The sequence below is a fragment of the Papio anubis genome, chromosome 5, assembly GCF_008728515.1.
Source record: "Papio anubis isolate 15944 chromosome 5, Panubis1.0, whole genome shotgun sequence".
Lineage (NCBI taxonomy): Eukaryota > Metazoa > Chordata > Mammalia > Primates > Cercopithecidae > Papio > Papio anubis.
The window spans coordinates 101,963,017-101,984,365 of record NC_044980.1 but is presented as its reverse complement, the minus strand read 5'-3'; the positions used below and the strand labels follow the sequence as shown (position 1 = coordinate 101,984,365).

The 21,349-nt window shown below is 34.0% G+C and overlaps 1 protein-coding gene across 1 annotated transcript in view; it reads right to left on the bottom strand.

Annotated features, from left to right (window-relative positions):
* The window catches only part of FER (FER tyrosine kinase), a 448,142-nt gene that overhangs the window by 80,436 nt on the left and 346,357 nt on the right, over positions 1 to 21,349 (bottom strand). Inside the window, 1 exon segment of the mRNA XM_017960295.3 lies at positions 17,776 to 17,899. Within this exon segment, the coding sequence (XP_017815784.3) occupies positions 17,776 to 17,899 (124 nt within the window).

The following is a 21,349-nucleotide window of genomic DNA, read 5'->3' as shown; positions in this document are numbered from 1 at the left end:
AACCCATTTACTCTGATGTGATTATTATACATTGTATGCTTGTATCAAAATATCTCATGTAACCCATAAATATACATACCTACTATGTACCTACCAAAATTAAAAATTAAAAAAATTTCAGTCTGACATAGGCCAGAAAATAATTACTGTGCTTTTAATTTGAAAGTGAATGTGAGTGCAATGATATTAAGAAAATAAGTAAAAATATGTAAAATATATTTTTCATGGGTATAAAATCTATGTCAGCTACACTTGAGTATATTAGGATAAATATCTATCCCAGAAGGAGCACATAATTCTTTTTTTTTTTTTTGAGACGGAGTCTCGCTCTGCCGCTCAGGCTGGAGTGCAGTGGCCCGATCTCAGCTCACTGCAAGCTCCGCCTCCCGGGTTCACGCCATTCTCCTGCCTCAGCCTCCCGAGTAGTTGGGACTACAGGCGCCCGCCACCGCGCCCGGCTAGTTTTTTGTACTTTTTTAGTAGAGACGGGGTTTCACCGTGTTAGCCAGGATGGTCTCGATCTCCTTACCTCGTAATCTGCCCGTTTCGGCCTCCCAAAGTGCTGGGATTACAGGCTTGAGCCACCGCGCCCGGCCTCAAATGCTTTCTTTGCCTTGCTTCGGTGTGCACCTTATACAAGCTTTCCCCTTGGGCTCCAAACCACCCGCCGTCTGGCACTGCCTGATTCTTGAATCAAACTCCTAAAATTTTAAGTGCTTAGGTTTATCTTTTTTCTTTTTTTGAAATGGAATTTCGCTCTTTTCTCCCAGGCTGGAGTGCAATGGCGCGACCTTGGCTCACTGAAACCTTCGCCTCCTGGGTTTAAGCCATTCTCCTGCCTCAGCCTCCCAAGCAGCTGGGACTATAGGCGCCCGCCACCTCTCCCGGCTAGTTTTTTGTGTTTTTTAGTAGAGATGGGGTTTCACCGTGTTAGCTAGGATGGTCTCGATCTCCTGACCTCGTGATCCACCCGTCTCAGCCTCCCAAAGTGCTGGGATTACAGGCTTGAGCCACCGCGCCCGGCCCAGGAGCACATAATTCTTTAATTTTCTATTTTTATTTTAACCAATTAGCTTCTAGATCTGATCCTAAACAATTAAAGTAATAATTATTTGTATAGCTCACCATTTATACATTATTTTTATTTATATTATCACATTATCATTCAGTCAGTAAACATTTGGTATTGTACCTCCTTATGAAAAATCCCTTGCTAAGTGGCTGAGAGGTAGAGCTATCATCAAATTCACTATCCAGGGAAGAGATCAAAATTATACACATCTAATAATTATTAAAATGTAGGCATCTAAATCTTATTTCCAGAAGTTATTTTACATAAGAATGATATGAATTTATCACAAAATGACAGAAGTACACAACAATAGCCTTATGGTTTATAAGAGCTTGGTATTTCCCTGTTTCACATGAAATAGTGTAATTATAGGGTATAGAGAATTACTAACACATGAATTATTATTTTGTAGTCACTATTTCTTTTTCTTTTTTTTTTTTTTTTTTTTGAGACGGAGTCTCGCTCTGCCGCCCAGGCTGGAGTGCAGTGGCCCGATCTCTGCTCACTGCAAGCTCCGCCTCCCGGGTTCACGCCATTCTCCTGCCTCAGCCTTCCGAGTAGCTGGGACTACAGGCGCCCGCCACCGCGCCCGGCTAGTTTTTTGTATTTTTTAGTAGAGACGGGGTTTCACCATGTTAGCCAGGATGGTCTCGATCTCCTGACCTCGTGATCCGCCCGTCTCGGCCTCCCAAAGTGCTGGGATTACAGGCTTGAGCCACCGCGCCCGGCCTGTAGTCACTATTTCTTCTGACCCACAGATTCTTTTACAATGATTTCATCCAATGTACAGAGAAATAGACTTTAGTAGGCTAAACATTTAATGGGAAAGGTCATTAAATCTTTCTGGTTTGTCATTCTAGCATGTATTCCTGAAGGAAAAAGAACCTTTCTGAATTGTAACGTTGTAAGTACAATGGAGTTAACATGCTATATCTGAGAAAGAATACGTAGTGTCAACAAAGTCCCTTAAAATAAAGGTAAAATCTCATATGAAAGATGAAATGGAAAGCTAAAAGCCTGGACAAATTGTCTCATGAAACATTCCTTTCCAAGAATTCTGACATTTATGATGGAAAATAGCAAAATCAAAAACTTAAAAATTATTCTGTTCTTTGGCCTTTTTAAAAAGCATAATCACAAAAATATGTATTTATTATTAATTTCACTTTAGTCCTTACTCTGAACTGCTGATAATTTTCATTCATACAGAAAGTGGAAAAAAACATTATGTTTAAAAATGCCATTTGTCTTCAAACTATGTGTTTGTTTTTACTTACAAAGAGTGACATCCTGAAGGCAAAATGCAATGCAAATGTTTTATGTGAATGAAGACAGGATGCATCAGTAACAATTATCTTGAAATATGGTGGCAGCCTATAATCAATGACATCAGCACAAGCAACATGTAAACAGAGTAAGGCAAAATAGCAACATTTTAGATGAATCACTTGATGCAGATTTAGTTTAATTCACCAGGTGGGCTTCAGAACTGAAAGAATCATTGATTCCTTAACATTTTAGATGACACACACATTGTCAAAATATACTTGCAAACAGAAATGAAGCAATATACTGACACTGCTATTTTGTTTTGTTTTGTTTTGGATAATCTGACAGAACATTCTGCATAAAAAGGTTAAAGAGAAAATCTATGAAGCAACAGAAGCAAAGTTTTAAACAAAGGCTATAGATAAATAATTCTTTTATAACTGAAGTCTAGAGTCAGTACTACTACATTGCTTGTCAGCATCTATCAGTAAAGAAAACTGGCAAATATCATTCCACAAGTTTCCATCTCCTGGTATAGGTTACACATTTTTGGAAGCCTGATGACCTCTTCAAGACACTGCTACAATTAGACCCAGGTGGCCAAGGGAGCACAGATACTGTAACTCAAAAAAGGCCCCCAGCACACTCCCTTTGCGTTCATGTATGCAATCTGTTGAAAGAAATATTTCCCCAATTCAAGCCACTTTAATTTCTTTGGTATCTCATCATTTCATGTTGTTATATATTCTGATAGAATGTGTATGGCCCACATCTTCTTTTATATGAAAAACTTCTTGATGGAAGAGACATTTTTATTCATTACAGAATTCTCTGTTAGAACTAACATTACACCTACCATAGAGTAGATCAACAAGGCTTGAGAAGGGAAGGAGGGGTAAGAAGAAAAGGAATGAGTTTACAGTACTATTTGTGTAAGTGATATTTTTATAATTTTGAATTATAAACAGAAAGGCATCTAACTACAAAATTTAAGAATAAAAATAACACAAACCACAAAACAACTGGAAGCTGAAAATTCTGATTTTTCTGAAAGAACAGAGGAATCTCACCAAACAAACAAAAACTGCACAAAATCTGTCTGGCAGAGTACTAGCAGGAAGCTTACCTATAGAGATGTCTAAAAATAACTTGAACTATTTACATAATTTTAGGTTGAAATAACTTGAGGATAAGATAACCATTATTATAAATGAACATAAAAAATCTCATAGGTATAGAGATAATTAGTTAAGATAAGGTACCACTTACTTTGCTATGCCCATGCAAGTCCTTTTCCACTTAGAACTGCCTAGGCTGGTGAATAGGTATGGCAGTATTATTTGGAAAATACCTGGTTTGCATTGAGATCTGAGAAACCTAGGAGTCACCTTCGCCCATCATTGCCAACCTATCAATAAATCAAGTTGATTCTACTTCCTAAATAGTCTTTAATTTTATCTCTGTTTTCTATCACTACTATAGTTTAGGCCTTTCTCATCTTTTGCCTAACAAGTCTCCCTGGTCTTATATGTTTACAAATTTTCATGATAAAAATGTTAAACTCTTCATTAGCAACAAGCATTTAATGACTACTATGTTAGGGTCTGAGGAATTTAAATAAAATACTTACTTTTATAATATCTCCTATGAGGACAGTCAAGAATTAAAATAAATCCATTATTAGCAATAAATATCTACTGGCTTCTCCATTAAGAACCAACATGGAGGAGGGAGGGATGGTAGAATGGAGGGAAGAAAAGAGGGAAAGAAGGAAGAAGGCAATCTATACACTCAAATGGCTAACAAAAGTAGTTGGTAAAACAAGACCTTCATTTTAGAAGATAACAGGATATAATACAGACAATAGGGACAGAGAGAATGAGGGGAAGCTGACAAGAGGGGGAGCGGGATTTGAGCAGTCTCAAAGGAAAATTAAAGATAGATATGCTGAGAAGGAGGATGCTTTTAGTTCTCATTTTATAGTATGAGTCTGTAAAATATGATCCAAATCCAGTCTGCTTTTTTTTTTTTTGGTAAATAAAATTTTATTGGAACAAAGACATGTTTCTTTTACATATTTTCTGTAACTTCTTTCATAACGGCAGAGTTGAGTAGTTGTGATAGAAACCATATGACCTAGAAAGCCTAAAATATTCAATACGGTATTTGGCCCTGAAGAAAAAGTTATAGAGCAAGGGTTCAGCCATTTTTTTTTCTCATCCATTTATTATCCTCAAAGGTTCCAAGTTAAAACCCTGCATGATTACAGCTAGCTTCATAAGCAATGAGGTCTTGATATTAGCATATATAAAAATGAGCAAAGCAGTACCGTTGACTTTAATATCTTTATTAAATATTATTTTAATAAAGTTTACTTCTTTCTACTCAAACATCTGCAGGGTTTCACAATTCAAAAGTGATAAATGAAAAAATAAATAATTGATAGCTACTGGGAAATAAATTACTCATATTATAGTCCTGAGTATGCTACAATCATCATTTGCATATACAGTAGTTACAAAAGACATGGCTTATTAAATGAAATTAATCAAGTCCTTTTACATTAGAGTGAGGGATTAGTGCAGTGAGTGGGGAAGTAAGCATCCATCACTTCCAACATACAGTTCACTGAGTGGATACATAGACTTTCAATTCTAAGAATGCCACTTTAGCACCGATCATCATTATCACATTTACTTAGAAAGCATAAGGGCAATAGCTTAGAAAAGCCATTCTTATGGCCCTGATTACATAGTTTTGTATTTTTTAAATCTTGTTTCATCTGTTGTCTATTTCCCGTGGCTTTTCTCTTGCATATTAAATGATTTAACATTAGATAATGTTTTCAGTATAAGCTCTTTGGAGCAAATTCGGGAAGTTTAGTTTTTCCACTAAATATCATTATCAATGAGTAAGCATTTATAAAGGTAAAACATACTTTGTGCTGCAAAAAGTTAAGATTTCTTAACACTTAACCTAACTTTAATTCTTTTGTGCATGAGTTACTCAGCTGTACTATGCGCCAGGCATTGTGCTAGGCAAGGGGGACAGTACCTCAACATGAATATAGTTCCACCCTTCAAGAGGTTCCTGGCTTGTGCTGTGCATGCATGTACACATAAAGCAACAATATTTAAAGAACTTCAGAAGAACTCAGTTGCTTGAAGAGTTTCCTATGAAAAATGTAAGTACATTTGTTGCCCCAAGTAGTGGAAAGAGAATGTCTTTCCACAGATACTGCTTAAAAGTAGTGGTTCTCAGACATTTTCATCTGGTAATATAAAACAATTCCTGAAATATCCTGTTTCCTTTGCTTCTTACTGTTTAAAACATTAGAAAAAGAAATATATTTGAGTAGGTATATATAGTCCACACCTTTTCTGTATCTTTTCCTGCTGTTTAATTTAGGACTCCTGATGTCCTCAAGTCATAGATATGTAAGCAGAGGTTTCCAGGGTGGATCAAGATCAGGCAGGAAAAACCCAGTTTTCACTTCACCAAAGACCTAACAAGCCCTCCTCATATTATTAACCTGTTACTATTAACTGAGCAATTGTGGAAGATGAACTTTGTATTATTCTGACATCATCAGGCTGATTCTAGTTTCAGCAGTGATGAGAGCCAATTCTTATCTTTTCTCAAAACCTAGAGGATTGTAGACCATGGCCACATTTTCTTGCATTGGAAAAGACAGCTGGACAGGTAGATGGATTAGGAAAGACAGATGATTCAAGAGGGCATGGATATCTATGAAAATGTCAAAGGTTTCATACTACTGAGAAGAGGCTGTATATTTGAAATATCAGATCAGAAAACTGTCTACTCTTTTTCAGTAGGATGCAGACTAACAGCCTCACGAATAGGAAGTTAGAAGATGCACTGCTGGAAACTGCAGTGACCCTTCTGCAGTAAACATTCATTTTTAAGCAGTTTTCAAATGTTTCATAATATGGGTTCAACTAAACTCTAAAACAGTGATTTATTTAATAAAGATAATGGGAAAAAAGCTAATTCCCCTCTCTCCTCATAAAGACAAGAAAACTAAGGCCCAAACACACCAGCTAAAACTTTCTTAATGTTGCAGTGTTTTTCTTCCAAGTAAATAAAATGTTAAAGATGGAAATATGAAAAAAGGAGTGAGCGAGAGAGCTGCAGTCAAAACCTCTGGGCATCGTGATCTCTCTCAGAACCTGCTTTGAAGCAGTGGTCTATACCAGGGAAGGTCCACTGAGATGACCAGCACTGGATGCCAATAGTAAGTTTTACCTCAGCTACATTACAGTTGACACAGGGTTCCTTTGCAGTGGATACATAGAGAGGCTACATTCTTAATTGGAATAATGATCACCATCTGCATTTATCCCATTCAAACCTTTTTTAACTTGCACCTTCTTCAATCCATTTATTTCTTCATCTGTCTGTTTTCTTTTCATTTTCTAATATACCTTGGTGTCTAACTCCCTCTTCATCTACAACTGGATAGTAATTTAATACTACTATAATTTGAACACCATTTAGTTTTCTCAAAGGCTTATCTATGTCTTATTTTAATTTAACCTAAAAACAAACAAACAAACAAACAAACAAACAGTGACTGTGAGGTAGGTTACCATTATAACCCTGTTTTAACAGGTGACAGTTGGAAAAAACCTTTGGATATTAATTCATATACTTTTTCACAAGACAATTATTTTTGTTCTTAAATTTGTTTTAATCATAGAAAAAGCAGGAAAACATCTCTATTTTAAGTGAACCAATGTTCATGCCTTGAGATGTAAAAAAAAAAAAAAAAAAATGAGAGACAATTTTGTAGTTGCCTTTGTTAAATTCTGGTCACTGGAGAATAGCAGTATCAAGCTGTATTCCCTGTTCACATATTTTACTGTTAAATTATTTCAAATGTTACTAGAAGTTCTGTTAATCAGATAACAAGACTCTAAAGAAGAAAAAATCAGTTACTCTCCTGGTTTTCTTCTCTAAGAAAAATTTCCAAAAGAAATAGTCTTCTTTTTATGAACGGTATTTTTACATATTTCTTTTTCCTACTGGTAGTTTATTCGAACAGAACTAGATAAATTTCTGACAATGAAAATATATTTTTCACTTACATTTTCCAGTTGCTGCTATAATTTGTGGAACTATAAAATTAGCAATGCTGATATAATTTAGAATTTTAAAGGAAACACTTAACCATCAGAGTGGTTACTAAAGTAAGCAAATAAATTAATTAAACATTATTTCAGAGTTACTTTTCTGTCAAACTGGATTAATGGTACTAGAAATAACAAATATTGGGTGTTACTATAATCAATTTTAAAACTTCTTCCTTTTAAAAATCCACAGGCAAAATTGTGAATTTTCAAATGTATATGTAGAGTTCAGAAAACCAGATGTATTCTTCCATGTTCTTTTCTTAGCCTGAAATATTTCTTTCATTGATTTACTAATTCATTAAAAGCTTCACTGATTCACTCATCTGTTCTTCTTTCATCACTTTCACATTGCTATGTGTAGGTCAGTTTGCCTGAGTTCTAGGTCTAAATACTCACCTGTCTACTCAATAGCTTCATAAATATTTTCTAGGTACTTCAGAATCAACATTTCCCAAATTAAATTTTAAACTCATAATTTTCATTCACAGTGCCCCTCCACTCCCTCCAAGGGGAGGAAAAAATCCTGCTCCAGTGTTTCCTCGGGGAATCCTCAGGGATTCCTCAGTGAATCCCTATTATCCAGGTGTACAAACCAGATACCTGGAAAATGTTTTGATAAAAACATCTCTGAAAATTTCTCTTCCCTGTATCTACTCTTCTATCAGTCTGGTCTCCATACTATAGCCAGAGTGATCTGCATGAAACATGAATCTGATCTCTTCTACTTAAAACCCTACAGTGGCTTCTCACTGCAACCAGAGCAGAGATGAGCCTCCTACACCTGTTCTGTTCTCACAGGATTTGGTCCCTGCCACCTCCCTGGTTGCAATTCAAGTCAGTATTTAACCCAGTCAGTATGATTTCCTTTCATGGTCTTGAAATTCTCTCTTCTACCTCCATGCCTCTTTCTCTCCTAAGTGATTATTTATCTCTTCTCTTCCACTGTCCTGTAGTTACTTCTTAACTTTCAATTCAAATGTCACCTCTTCAGGGATGCCTTCTGTGGCCTCATGATGGTGTCAATCTCACTTTTAAATGCTCTCTGGGATGAATACCTGTTAACATGTATCACACATACTAGACTTTTCAGCACCAGAGAACACAGACTCCATCTTAAATGCCCAGTATTTTGTCCCTGGCACCTGTCATGTGCCTGATACATATAGGAAGTGTGCTTTAAGTACATTTTTAATGACTTTGATTGAACTAACATTTATGAGGCACCAGCATGTGGCTGCTTTTCAACATTCAGATGCTTACAAAGTAAGTAAAGTATTTGTTAATAATTAAATGGGGTGGGGAGAATAACATATTAAGTTCTGCTAAAAGACTAATTAGAAAATCCCTTGGGAATTAAGTTTATTTTGAATGAAGTTGATCATATAAAAGAAATTCAATAAAGTATTCCAATATTTGTTGGTGGCTCTTACAACAGACTGATGTATGCTACTTTTTTCTTCCTAATATAAATGTCTTTCAGAAATCCCATCATTGTGTCTTATTAACTTCCTTCTCCCAATGCACTGTTTATGAAGTTATCAAAATATCTTTATATCTGTATCTTACTTCTCTCATTTTTCTTGAGAGTAGGGAGCACGTCTAAACAAGGTCTTTTGCAAAGAAGGCATTCAAAACATGGGTCTTGACAGATTTAATCTGTGAGACACAAAGAGGCTTTACAAATTATAAATAAAATGAGAAATTTCACCAGGTGAGATATATCATAAAAGCAAAAATACAGAAATTAACAAATAACACTTGTTTCTATTAGGATAGGTACTTACGTTTGATATGAAAATCAAACTTTGATACAAAAAATACTTTCCTTTCCTTCACATAATAAATGTTTGAGAAAAAGTAAGTCTTAATTTATAATATGGCACCATGTAATTTTTTTAAAAAGGTAAATACCTAAATGACATGCCAAATATGTTTTCATTTGGTTATAAAGAGGTTTATAGATTACTTGTATATCATCTCATATGGTTATGTCCTGCCTGAGGTTTTTAAAGATCTTAAGTAATGAATACAATTATTTTAATGTTATTCCTTCATTAATTTATATAGGTAAATAGAAGACTAATTTTAAAGAGGCAAATGGGAATTTTATGATCAAAGGGAGAAATATTACTCAATGGGAATTAAAATTACTTGTTGCATGCTTTCTATCTTAAATGTACAGAACCAAGTACCCTGGCACTGTTCTAGCCATGGCATTCACTTTCTTACAAGTTTACATAATGAATGGGCTGAGGGCAGATAAGAGAGAAAGGGGCTAAACGAAATATGTGCTTCCTGAGCACTCTAATAAATAATAATACATCTGTTGTTTACTGTCAATTATTTCAAAGAACACATTAAAAATTAATACTTCTGTCATGTTATAAACTACTGCTGCTTTCTTAAGCCCTGACCATTGTCTGAGCTAGGGCAGAGTCAATATAATAAATAAGTACTGTTAGATGAAAAATGAATTGAAATAGGATACTATTCAGCTTCTCTGACCCTTGGAGAATGACAGTATTCTGAAAAGAGCACTGACGCTGTCACATTATAAGCCTGGATGATCATATTCAAACAATTCAAAAAATGCCCAAAGTATTCCAAAGCCTTCACACTAACTTGTGACAGAAAAAGAACTTTGCACTGTATGCATAACGCATATGGGTTTGTATGAGATACAATTATTTCTGTTTCCATTTGTGCATTATAAAGAAATCAATTGGTAAAAATTAAAAATGGAAAATTAACATTTATGGATGAAATAACTTATAACTACTGTTCTATAAAGTCCTTAGTCATCTAACAGCAATCAATCAATACTTCAGAATTATTTGATTTATTCATAGATTTATCGATTCATTATGTTGATGTTTATTAAACTACTACTATATGAAAACTGCTCACTGGAAAACGTTCACAGAAAATTTGCACTACTTCTTTCCCCACAAAAAGCAAATCAAACTGTGTAATAAAAGAAGTTCAGCATTAAAAGGTTAATTTAAGAGCACATAAGCATATTATAAAACATGTTTTTGTTCTATAATAAAAATATCTGTCCATAAGAAGTAAAAATAGGCACACCAGACCACAAACAATAACCAAAGTTATTTTATACAAGAATTTCTTATGGTATTGCTATGTTTCCCCACCCTAATCTCATGTTGAATTACATAATTCCCAATGTTGTGGGCGTGGGAGGGGGACCTGGTGGGAGGTGATTGGATCATGGGGGTGGTTTTCCCTATGCTGTTCTTGTTATAGTGAGTTCTCAAGAGATTTGATGGTTTAAAAGTATGTCTGTCTCTGTCTCTGTCTCTGTCTCTCCCTCTCCCTCTAAGTTGTAGTCCTCCTGAGATGCTGTGGGGAGTGGAGAGCCTTCAGATACTCCTTTGCTACTTTAGTAGCCTTGCTTTCTCTAACTTGAATCAGTATAATCAACCTGATTTTAAATCCTGATATAAAATCATCCTGATTTTATACTGGAAGAAACGAAGCACAGTAAGTAACTTCATTCACTCATTCAACAAATTTTTGTTGAGCACTGACTAGAAGCTCTGTATTGAGGACTAAGTAATGGACAAAATAAAGTCAATATCCTCATGGAACTTACAGTCTAGTTGGAGGAGAAAAGCAATAAAAGGAAACCAGTTATTTTATATATGTATCTATATAAATATAAGCATATGCATATACACACAAATATATATGTACATACATGTGTATGTTTATATAAATAAAATAAACATCAGGTGATAGTAAGGACTATCACAAAAAATAAAACAGGTTAAGGGTTACAGGGAATTCCCCGGTGGGGAGGAGAGGACGTCTAAAATCACACAGCTAAATTGTTGAAAACCTATGATTCATGCACAGAGCATTCCAGTTTCAAATCAGTGGTCTTAGCCACTATGCTGAAGCTGCTAACTGCTCTGCAAATGCTTATACTTAATGGATATCAGGGTTGGCAATGTGGATGGAAACAGTCCAGACTGGCACAGAACACTTTAAAAGAGAAGCCTGGGACTGAAAAGGATTTCTTGTAGTGCTTTTGTATCTAATAAAATGATGAACATATTTTAAAACAATAATTGTGCTAAGAACCCAGTAATTTTTAAAATTGAGAGTCAATGTCCAGCAAATGGTACAGGTTAGAGTTCTCTAGTTCTGCATGTTGACTGCTCCAATCCTGCATTGGAGGCCAGGGAGTAGGAGACAATTTGCAAGCTAGAAGGTCAAACTTGTTTCTGTGCCATCTATGTTCTGATGAATTCCCCAGAATTTGATTAAGACTAACTAGAAAAAGTGAGTTACTTTATCATAATCAGGTTTGACTTGAGAACATGAATTCTCAAATCAATGGTTGAACCAATGGTCTTGTACTGAGATTGATCTCCTGCCTGTTGGATGGACTTGGTATGAGCTACAATGTAAGGAGACTGAATGGACCAACTAGCAGTCCCTATAACATGAAATGTGAGGGAGTGAATCATTCCAGGAAAATACAGAGATAGGATGTATAAAAGAGTCTCTTCTCCGTATAAGCCTTTCTCTAAATCAGTATTTATTAGTTTTAAGTTTTGCTTCATAAGAGAGCTATCCATATGGCTGACCATCTTCACAAAAGGGAAGAAAATGATAAATATATCTAATACATAGTTTAATTCTTTTGCTTTACTTCACAGGTTTTGTCATCAGCTCAGAATAGGCCTGAATCTTCCTCTTACTAGCTGTGTGACATTAGAAGAGTTACTTACCCTTTTGTGGCTCAATCTATTCTATTATACAATGTAGATTAAATAGTACGAATCTCATAGAAATATAAGGATTAAATGAGAATATGAATATACTTGGCAAACAGTGAGCACTCCATGAGTGCATGACAGCCATCTTTTGAAGGCTTTTAGTACATGCCCCATTATCTGAGAACTATCCCCTTGCACATAAGAGACTGTCTCCTCTAACTCTAGGTAACAGTGACCCTGCAAAATCTTTCCTCCAAAATTGGTTTCAGAGCTAAAAATAAAAATACAGCTTAATATATTCAAAATTGTAAATCAAATGTTAGAACAAGAAAATTAGTCATAAATGCTTAGTCAACTAACTGAGATTATCACATCTCTATTTTAATCCTGTGTGTTTAATTAACAGATATGCATAAAGGGGCATTCTAAACAACAGTATATAAAAATGAAAAAAAATTTCAAGCTTTTATTAAATAGAGAAGCAATAACAAAATGCTCCTGCATTTCAGCAACTGTTCATTGAATGATAAAAACATCTTGGTTTGTCTTTCTAAAATTATATTTCACAGCCTTCAGAACCCTCTTCTGTTTTTGTTCATGATCATTACAGGGTGCAGATGTTGAATATAAGCTTAGCCATTACACCAAATACCATCTGGCCTTCTGCCTTGACTTTCCTAGGTAATCAGAAGATACCTCTGTTGTGCAAGACAGTAGAGTAGATTCAGTGTGTGGGCTTAGAACCAGAGTGCTGAGATTCACATCCTGAATCTACCAATTGTTTTTAATATGATCTTGGACATGATACTCAAACTCCCTGTGAGTTTCCTCATGTGTAAAACGGTCTTAAACAATACTACTGCTATTGTTTTGAAGGTTCATTCATTTAGCTTCCATTGCTAGGCACTGTTCCAGGCTTTTGGAATCCAATAGTAAACAATATGAATAAAAATCACTGATCTCAGGAAGCTGACATTCTCAGACATTGCACCTAAAGCCCTTAGAACAGTGTCTAGTACTCAGTGAGCCCTTAATAAATGCCAGCTGTTAGGGTTACTAATACTTGAATGAGACAGAGCAAAAAACTGGAATGACAGGAAATGTGTCAGAATGCAGTGAGCACATTTAAGACCTAGCAGTGGCCCGGTCACTAATTGTTTAGGTGACCTTCCTTTAATCTCTCTGGGCCTCTGTTACTTAAAGTGGTCTTACAGTGCCTTCAATTGAGTATATGGTAGATCACGAGTGACAGAAATGATGACGGGTTCAAATACGTCACAGAAAACATTTTATATTTATCTGTCTTTATTTTACCATTTAAATGATATGAAGGTGCACCAAAGACAAACTACTTTTTCAGTATATTCACAGTTTAGGAAAAGCTCAGACACTAGGTAATCATTTACAGTTTAAAAATAGAGGGAAAAAACCCTCAAAGATCATCGGGAAAAATGTAAATGGTCAGCAGCATACCAAATCTTTTACTTAATAAAATATGAAGTCTCAAAAAAAAACATACACACTCACATAAATAAAAGCTGGAAGCAGCATCTTACATTTAACTTAAAAAGTACACATAAGTAATCCTTATTAGAAATCACTGGACAAGGCAATCTCTTCTAGAACATATAAATGAAATATAGTATTATTCCCTTTCTGGCAATCTTAGCCTTCCTAAATTAGTTTTCCCAATGAAGCTTAAAAATAATATTGGTCTCATATACATTACATGAGATTATACATTTTTTAGGGTTTTGTAAATTTTATTCAAATTAGTTTTCTTTCTCCAGTTAAAATTCATACTCTTTCAACAAGATGTCCACAATTAATTCATGCTCTCTCTTACAAAGCGTTGTAACTTTGCTTTCAATTTTTCTTCGCTGGAATCTTCTTTCTCCTTCTATTCAGTGACACACCTATCCACCAAGTCTCACTCAGAAAGTATTCTCTGCAAAGTTTCCCTGATTATTCCCATCATAGTCCCCATACTGACAGGTCATATTAGATTCTCTTGATATTACTCCCAAAGAATTCTGTAGATTTTATCACAAAATTGACTATCTCTTTGCATTATTGTTAACTTCTGTTATATCCATCTGAGGGCAGTGACTATAATCTTCATTTTGGTAGCCCCTGGCACAGAGTAGGCAACTGCCCACATTTGTGAAACATTGGAAAATCAATGTTTTCAATGGATAAGCAAAACTCTGACTGATTAATAAAATAAATGTGGTCGAATATACTCTAATTTGTAAAGTTGTTAGCTTACTCCATGATGAAAAAAAAATCACTGTGTTAGAAGAACCAAACATGAAGAGAATCAGTATAGAGTTGAAAATTAGAAAAAGAAATATTTTACTTAACCCCTCCAAAATATATCTTTTTTGATACTGACAATGACATATGAAATTAAGAAATGTTCCCCAAACTCCCCATTGATTATGGTCTTTCACTCAAGTATATGGCAATATAAAGTGTATCCTCCTTCTACTTTCTGTAGCTATCAAAGAACAATGGCACAAAGGCAACTTTTAGAAATAAACCCGAATAAAAACAAATCTGCCAGTAGGATTCATCAAGAATAAAACCATAAATGAATGCCATTACCATTTATATCAAGTATGTCAATCCTGAATCCCCTTAACTTCAAAATCAGAATATTCTTTATAGATGACATCTAACAATCTAGTAACATACCTTTGTAAGTAAACATACACAGACCACAAAGTTTATCAGTGTATTTCAAACAGTTAATAAAGTATAAGTAGGAAAGAAAATTTCACACTGGCCTATAGAATGCAACTACTACTATTTCCAAAGAAAAAGCTGCATAGGCTGGCACATAGGAACAGGGTTCTACAGCACAATTCACTATTATAAAAAAATCAACACAAAGAATAATTTATTTTCTCAATACAATACTATGAATTGGTGAGGCATTAAAATGAAAAAAAAAAATTATCCAAAAGAGCATTTAATGAGTCTGAAGAGGAACAAAGGACCACTAGTTGGGAGATATCATAAAATTCATCTAGCACTCATGATTAACAAAGGAAATAAGAAAGCAGATAGTTTAGAAGAATTCAATGAAAGTGATTAAAGAAAAATATTATATTGTTGCTATATTATGGCTAATAAGGAAAAGTCATAACAAACATTTTTAAATGCCAGAAAAGTATTTATGAGAATAAAGACAAAAAGAAGATATTCTATGCCAAGGATGACAAATTGGGGTGTGTGTGTTAATACTAGTGTGTACCCTGGCAGATGTGACTAATTGATCACTGGACTCTTTACGGCTGTTCCTGGAATTCTTCTCAACGTCTACAGGGAGAGCCCCTACCATTCACTAAAAGTTGGCGCTAGTGCTGAAGCCTATTTGTCAAACCCGCTCTCACTGACATTGTTCAAGATGTTCAACTGGGAAACCTTCCCAGTAGGCAAATGGCATAGGTCTATGCATAACCTGCTAGGATATGTGGTCAAGAAAGGGTTGACTTTCAAAAATTTGTGAAGACATGAAAATTCTTAAAAAGTAAAGTGGGAAAAATAACATTACAGCAGATAATATTATGATTTAGAGAGGGAAATGAATTCAAAAAAGCTAACTGCCATCTACAATGTAGAATAGTTTCAATTCTCATGACATAGACATTTACACAGTGATCCATTTTTGAAAAAAAAAATCACTATAAAAAGTAGCAAGAGATTGAAACAATGGTCCTCTCAAACGCAATGTCCCAGAAATTAAAGAATAGTTGTGGTAACTGACAAATTAAAAAAAGTTTCAGGCCGGGCGCGTTGGCTCATGCCTGTAATCCCAGCACTTTGGGAGGCCAAGGTGGGCGGATCACGAGGTCAAGAGATCGAGACCACCCTGGCTAACACGGTGAAACCCCATCTCTACTAAAAATACAAAAAATTAGCCGGGCGTGGTGGCGGGCACCTGTAGTCCCAGCTACTCGGGAGGCTAAGGCAGGAGAATGGCGTGAACCCGGGAGGCGGAGGTTGCAGTGAGCCGAGATCGCACCACTGCACTCTAGCCTGGGCAACAGAGTGAGACTCTGCCTCAAAAAAAAAAAAGTTTCAATAATGTGCATTTACTACAGTTTAAAGCCACAGGCAGTCTAATAGTATGAAATAAATCAGAGACAAAAGGAGTAATTACCAAAGAGAATTTGAAACACGAATAACTCAGCAATAAAAATTACACATTTTCTCCAAATGAAGAGCAAAACCTTAATTGTTACTTTTAACACAGTGTTGACCACTAATGAAATTAATGATAGTACAATTTTTATCCAGAATCAAAAGCTTTTTAAGTCAATTCTTATCATGTTATTCAATCTATAGTCATAGAAAGTAAAACAGAAATACAATGATAATGTCTTATGTTTAGTTATTTCCAAAAAAATACATCTCCATAGAAATGATTTTTAAAATATATGCAATTGTTGAACCATATTTAAAATACAGGTCATAATTATAGTTTCAGAATACAGCTGAACACTAAGTAAAATTTGGGTGGGGGTGGGGACATTTAAGTCAAAAATATCTATTGAGATCACATAAATGTATAGTTAAGACGATGGTAACTTTGCTTTCCTTTAATTATACATTATACAACCTCACTAGAGTGTTAAAGCAAAGCCTAGACAATGATACCCCTCAGAGAAAAGCATACTTCGGTAACAAAACCAGTTACATAAAGTGTGTAACAGCTCAATCTAGCAATGGACTCTGCTCCACATTAAACAGTATTATGCACAGTTTCTGGTGCATAAAAACTGCATCAGTTCTCCACTTCATTGAGCTTATTTATACTTAGCCATATTTAGGATCTGACATGAATTCTGCAACAGATCCTAAGTTGTACTGACATTTAGCACTAAAAAACACTTCCTGCTACAAGCAACTAAAACCACAGTGTATAAAGCATTAAGACCAGGTCACTACATATAATCAGAACAAGTTTCGTAAAATCTCCTTTGAAATAACTAGTATTTATTTTCTCAATACAATGCCATGAATTAGTAGGTACTAAAATGAAAAAAAAAATTAATTCGTCCAAAAGAGCATTAAATGAGTCTGAAATCTTTTACTTTTGACCAAATTCACTGTCATGAATTGCTGTTTTACTATTATGCTTTACCATGACTTCATATGTAATTTCTTTGGAAAATGAGAATAGACAACACATGAAACAATCTTACCTGATTACAAGGCTGTAGTTTCTTATATTACTAAATTGTAGTACATTCCATGTGACTGTTGTTCATGATTATAATAAAACAAATTCTAACTAGAAGGCAAATCACTATCTACTTAGGTACTCACTTCAAGTAAGAGGAAAAATGAGTGTTTGTATAAACTATATAAACAACAAGCAGAGGACACGTTCACACAAAATACAGAAAACAACAAGAAAAGCCGTGAGTTTCATGAAAGAAAATGAGTTCTGTATTGTAGCAAATACATCAGCTTTCCAACATTCTATTAATAAAACCAAAAATTGCTTTAAAAATATTCTCCTTACCTGTGTATACAGTTTTTACTCTCGAGATACAACATACCAGCAGCAGCGTCTAATGAAAATTTCACTAACTGTTTGAGTTTTAGTTCATCCTTCTTCCTTCTCAGAAAGGTGAGGAAATCACCTCCTAGAGGAATTGACAGATGAACAATGAGACAAAGTTACGATGAAAGTAACATTTATCATCTATTTGGATCTATTAGGAATATTTGACAGAGCAAAATGCATTACACATTTGGCCATGCTTTTTGCCCAATTTGTTTGAGGTGAGGATAACAGAAAACATGAAAAGAAGATATCATATTAGAAAACACACCATAATCTCTTCTAGATACAGTTTAAGTACTTTAAGTGTTTCATACTGTACATTATCCAGGTCATAATAACACTCAAAAATCATACTTTTTCCTTTATCACTATTTTTACCAATTTGCTTCATTAATATCTATGGAATTTGATTTTCTCTAATGCCACATGAAAACTATATTATTATGAGTCAAATATGAGTATGTAAAAAGTAAATTATATTGGATTAGCTATTAGATTCAGCAATTGCTTAAAAAATTAGACTATTAACACCAACATAACTGATAGCAATGTCCAGAGAGAAAAAGAAAAATGCTATGATTTTGGCCTGATTTACTCACTGACCCAGATTGCATTTTTATGCATCAAATAAAAAGTGAAGTCTTAGAAAAACTTCTTAAACCTTTATGGTCCAAGACATACATAACATGAGCCAAGTAGTAATTTGAAGTTTACTAGTAGCTACATTTTTTTAAAGTTTTAAATGTGCAAATTATTTTAATAATATAGTTTTCTTGAATCTAATATATCCAAAACATATATGAAAATTATAGTTGAGATATTTTACATTTTAAAATCACAATCTTTGAAATATGATATTTACATTTATGGTACATCTCAATTTAGATGTAAATTTCATCTGAAATATTTGATCTATATTTAGATTTCATTAAATTTACAGCTGAAAAGTAGATTCACATACCCAAGATGTTCCAAACATGCTTAAAATTTTCCAATAACTGAATATCAGTATTTTAATTTAAATCAATTAAAATGAAATGAAATTTAAAATTCAGTTTTTTAGAAGCAGTAGCCACATTTTAAGCACTCAAGAGCCTCATATGGTCAGTGACTACCATACTGAATAATGCAACCATAAAACTTTGCATTCATTTTTAATATAACATTAAAAGCTTAGGCTTATTTTTCTTTTTAGTTACTTTATAGTTTGTTGCACTACTAAAAAAGAGTTAAAGTATATTAAAATACATGTTCTCCAAAAACAATCTTTCCCACTTTCTCTATTAGGCCCCCAGATATTAAACCAGAATTTTAAAAGAGGGATTAGCATTTTATTTGTCATTTCTAGACTATTTTGTTCTTTTACTTTCTTCATCAGGGATCTATGCTTTCTTAACTAGAAAAGCTATAGAGGTGAAGATTTAATGGCTTTTTCCTTAATGAGAATACCTAGAAAATAAACATCTGCCTAACTCTCCTTTAAATATTCTCTTCTTTTCTAACCTTTTCTCTTATTCACAGTTTAAGTATTATACAAATTTAGGTGAGCCATTAACAAAATAAAATAAGCTATGCTTTAAACATAAACTTAATGGTGTCAATTTTTTTCTGTTATTTTTAAGTGAATACCAAATATATTAAATTACCAGGATGATGATTGAAATAGTTTCTATCAAGCTTTACTTAAAAATCAGAACAAAACCTGATTTCAATAGTGAAAAGTAAAATTCCACTAATTTATCAACTTTAATAGATACTAAAATGCTTATTAAAATAGACTTGAAATTAATATTTAGTTCAAGCTATTACTTGAACCAATATTCACATATTAATTATTTTGTTAGATATATGTACCTGTTTTAGAAAACATGTACCTTCTGGTTTTGAAACCACATAGTATTCTGTCTGAGCTATAGAATAACTTTTAAATGAAATAACCTTTTCTGCAATTTAATTTAAAAGCAGCATATGACATACATAACTCCAGTGCTGTTCTGTAGAATCCTGATACTTTTTTTCCAGTTATCACTTTATAATCTGCCTCTTAAAAATTCACTTCTTGATATAATACTCTTTGTACTCCCAACCCACATTTGTTATTCAACAAATTATTTAACAAACTATTATTCAACAAATTACCAAATATTGTTTAATGTATAATATATGAATAAACAAAGACAAACACTACACTTAAATAGCGTTAAATAATGAATGAAAAGTGATGTCCAGCAAATAAAAGTACTAGGAAGGTAGAGCGATATACAACTCTTTCCAAATACTGTAACACAGTCTAAAATACAGAAGGGTTTTCTGATTGTTCTGTAGTTAATCCAACAATATTTCTGCCTTAGAACAATTTCCTGCTTAAAGTCATTAAATCTAGGAAAGGAAATTTTCAATTTATTTCCAGTTTATAGTTATTTAAGCCACAGGCATAGTAATACTAAGGGAAGGAACACAGTTCCACCATTCCACAAGCCTAGTCAGCTTCTTGCAGAAAACTAGAGGGAAGCAAGGACCTCAATAAAAATTAAATAATTATGAATTATTATTGAAAGCCCAAGCCTTCTGCATGTACAAGTATTAAGATCCCTGAAGCAAGAAATAAACTCCCCAGGAGGCAGAATATGGGACTAAAGTTAGGATACCCAGAAAATAACTCAGACGGGGCCAGAGATATTCACTTAACCACAATACTCGATTATTACCATTAAGTGATAAACTGAAGGCTGATATCAGATGATATAGTCTTCAGTGTTCACTGTGAAGTTATTTTAGAAGGCAGAGCCTGTCCCTTTCAACTTGTTCTTTTGTCATTTGCATTAAGTGCCAATATAAAAACCTCTCTTAGAATTTGTGATATATGCAATATTCATACATGCAGCACACACGTATATATGCATATGGATACATATAGCATACGGTATCCTACCTGACCACTGCAATAAGGATCTTGGTTCTCAAAGTGGGCAATAAAAGATAACTCACGCCCCTTTTGTAATTCTGCTTATCAAGACTTTAATGTGGGTGTGCTGCACATTAAACCAAAATGGGATACATTATTTCCTAGAATTCTGTAACAATGATAAATTTCTAAGACAATACTTGCAATGTTTTTAATAGTCAGCTTATGGTTTACTAGGGAGATAGCATGACTTGCTGAAAAGACATGGACACTTAAGTCAGACTGACCTAGGTCTGATTAACCATGTGGCCTTGGATAATTGTTTAATCTTTCTAAACTTCTAGAAAACACAGATTTAATACCATTTATTTCTCAAGACAGCTTTGAAGACTAAAATGTATTTAAAGTATCAAACATGTGCCTAGCACATAGTACACACAATAAACACTATTACTACTTATTATGCTTTATATATTAATTATATATTTATATATTATATGTTTATATACTGTTATAAATACTATTTAGTATTTATACTATTACTATTATTGTTGCTGTTATTTTGTAAAAAAACAAATGAGAAAGGGTTGTAGTAGGGACTCAGTGTTTGCTGTATAACATCTA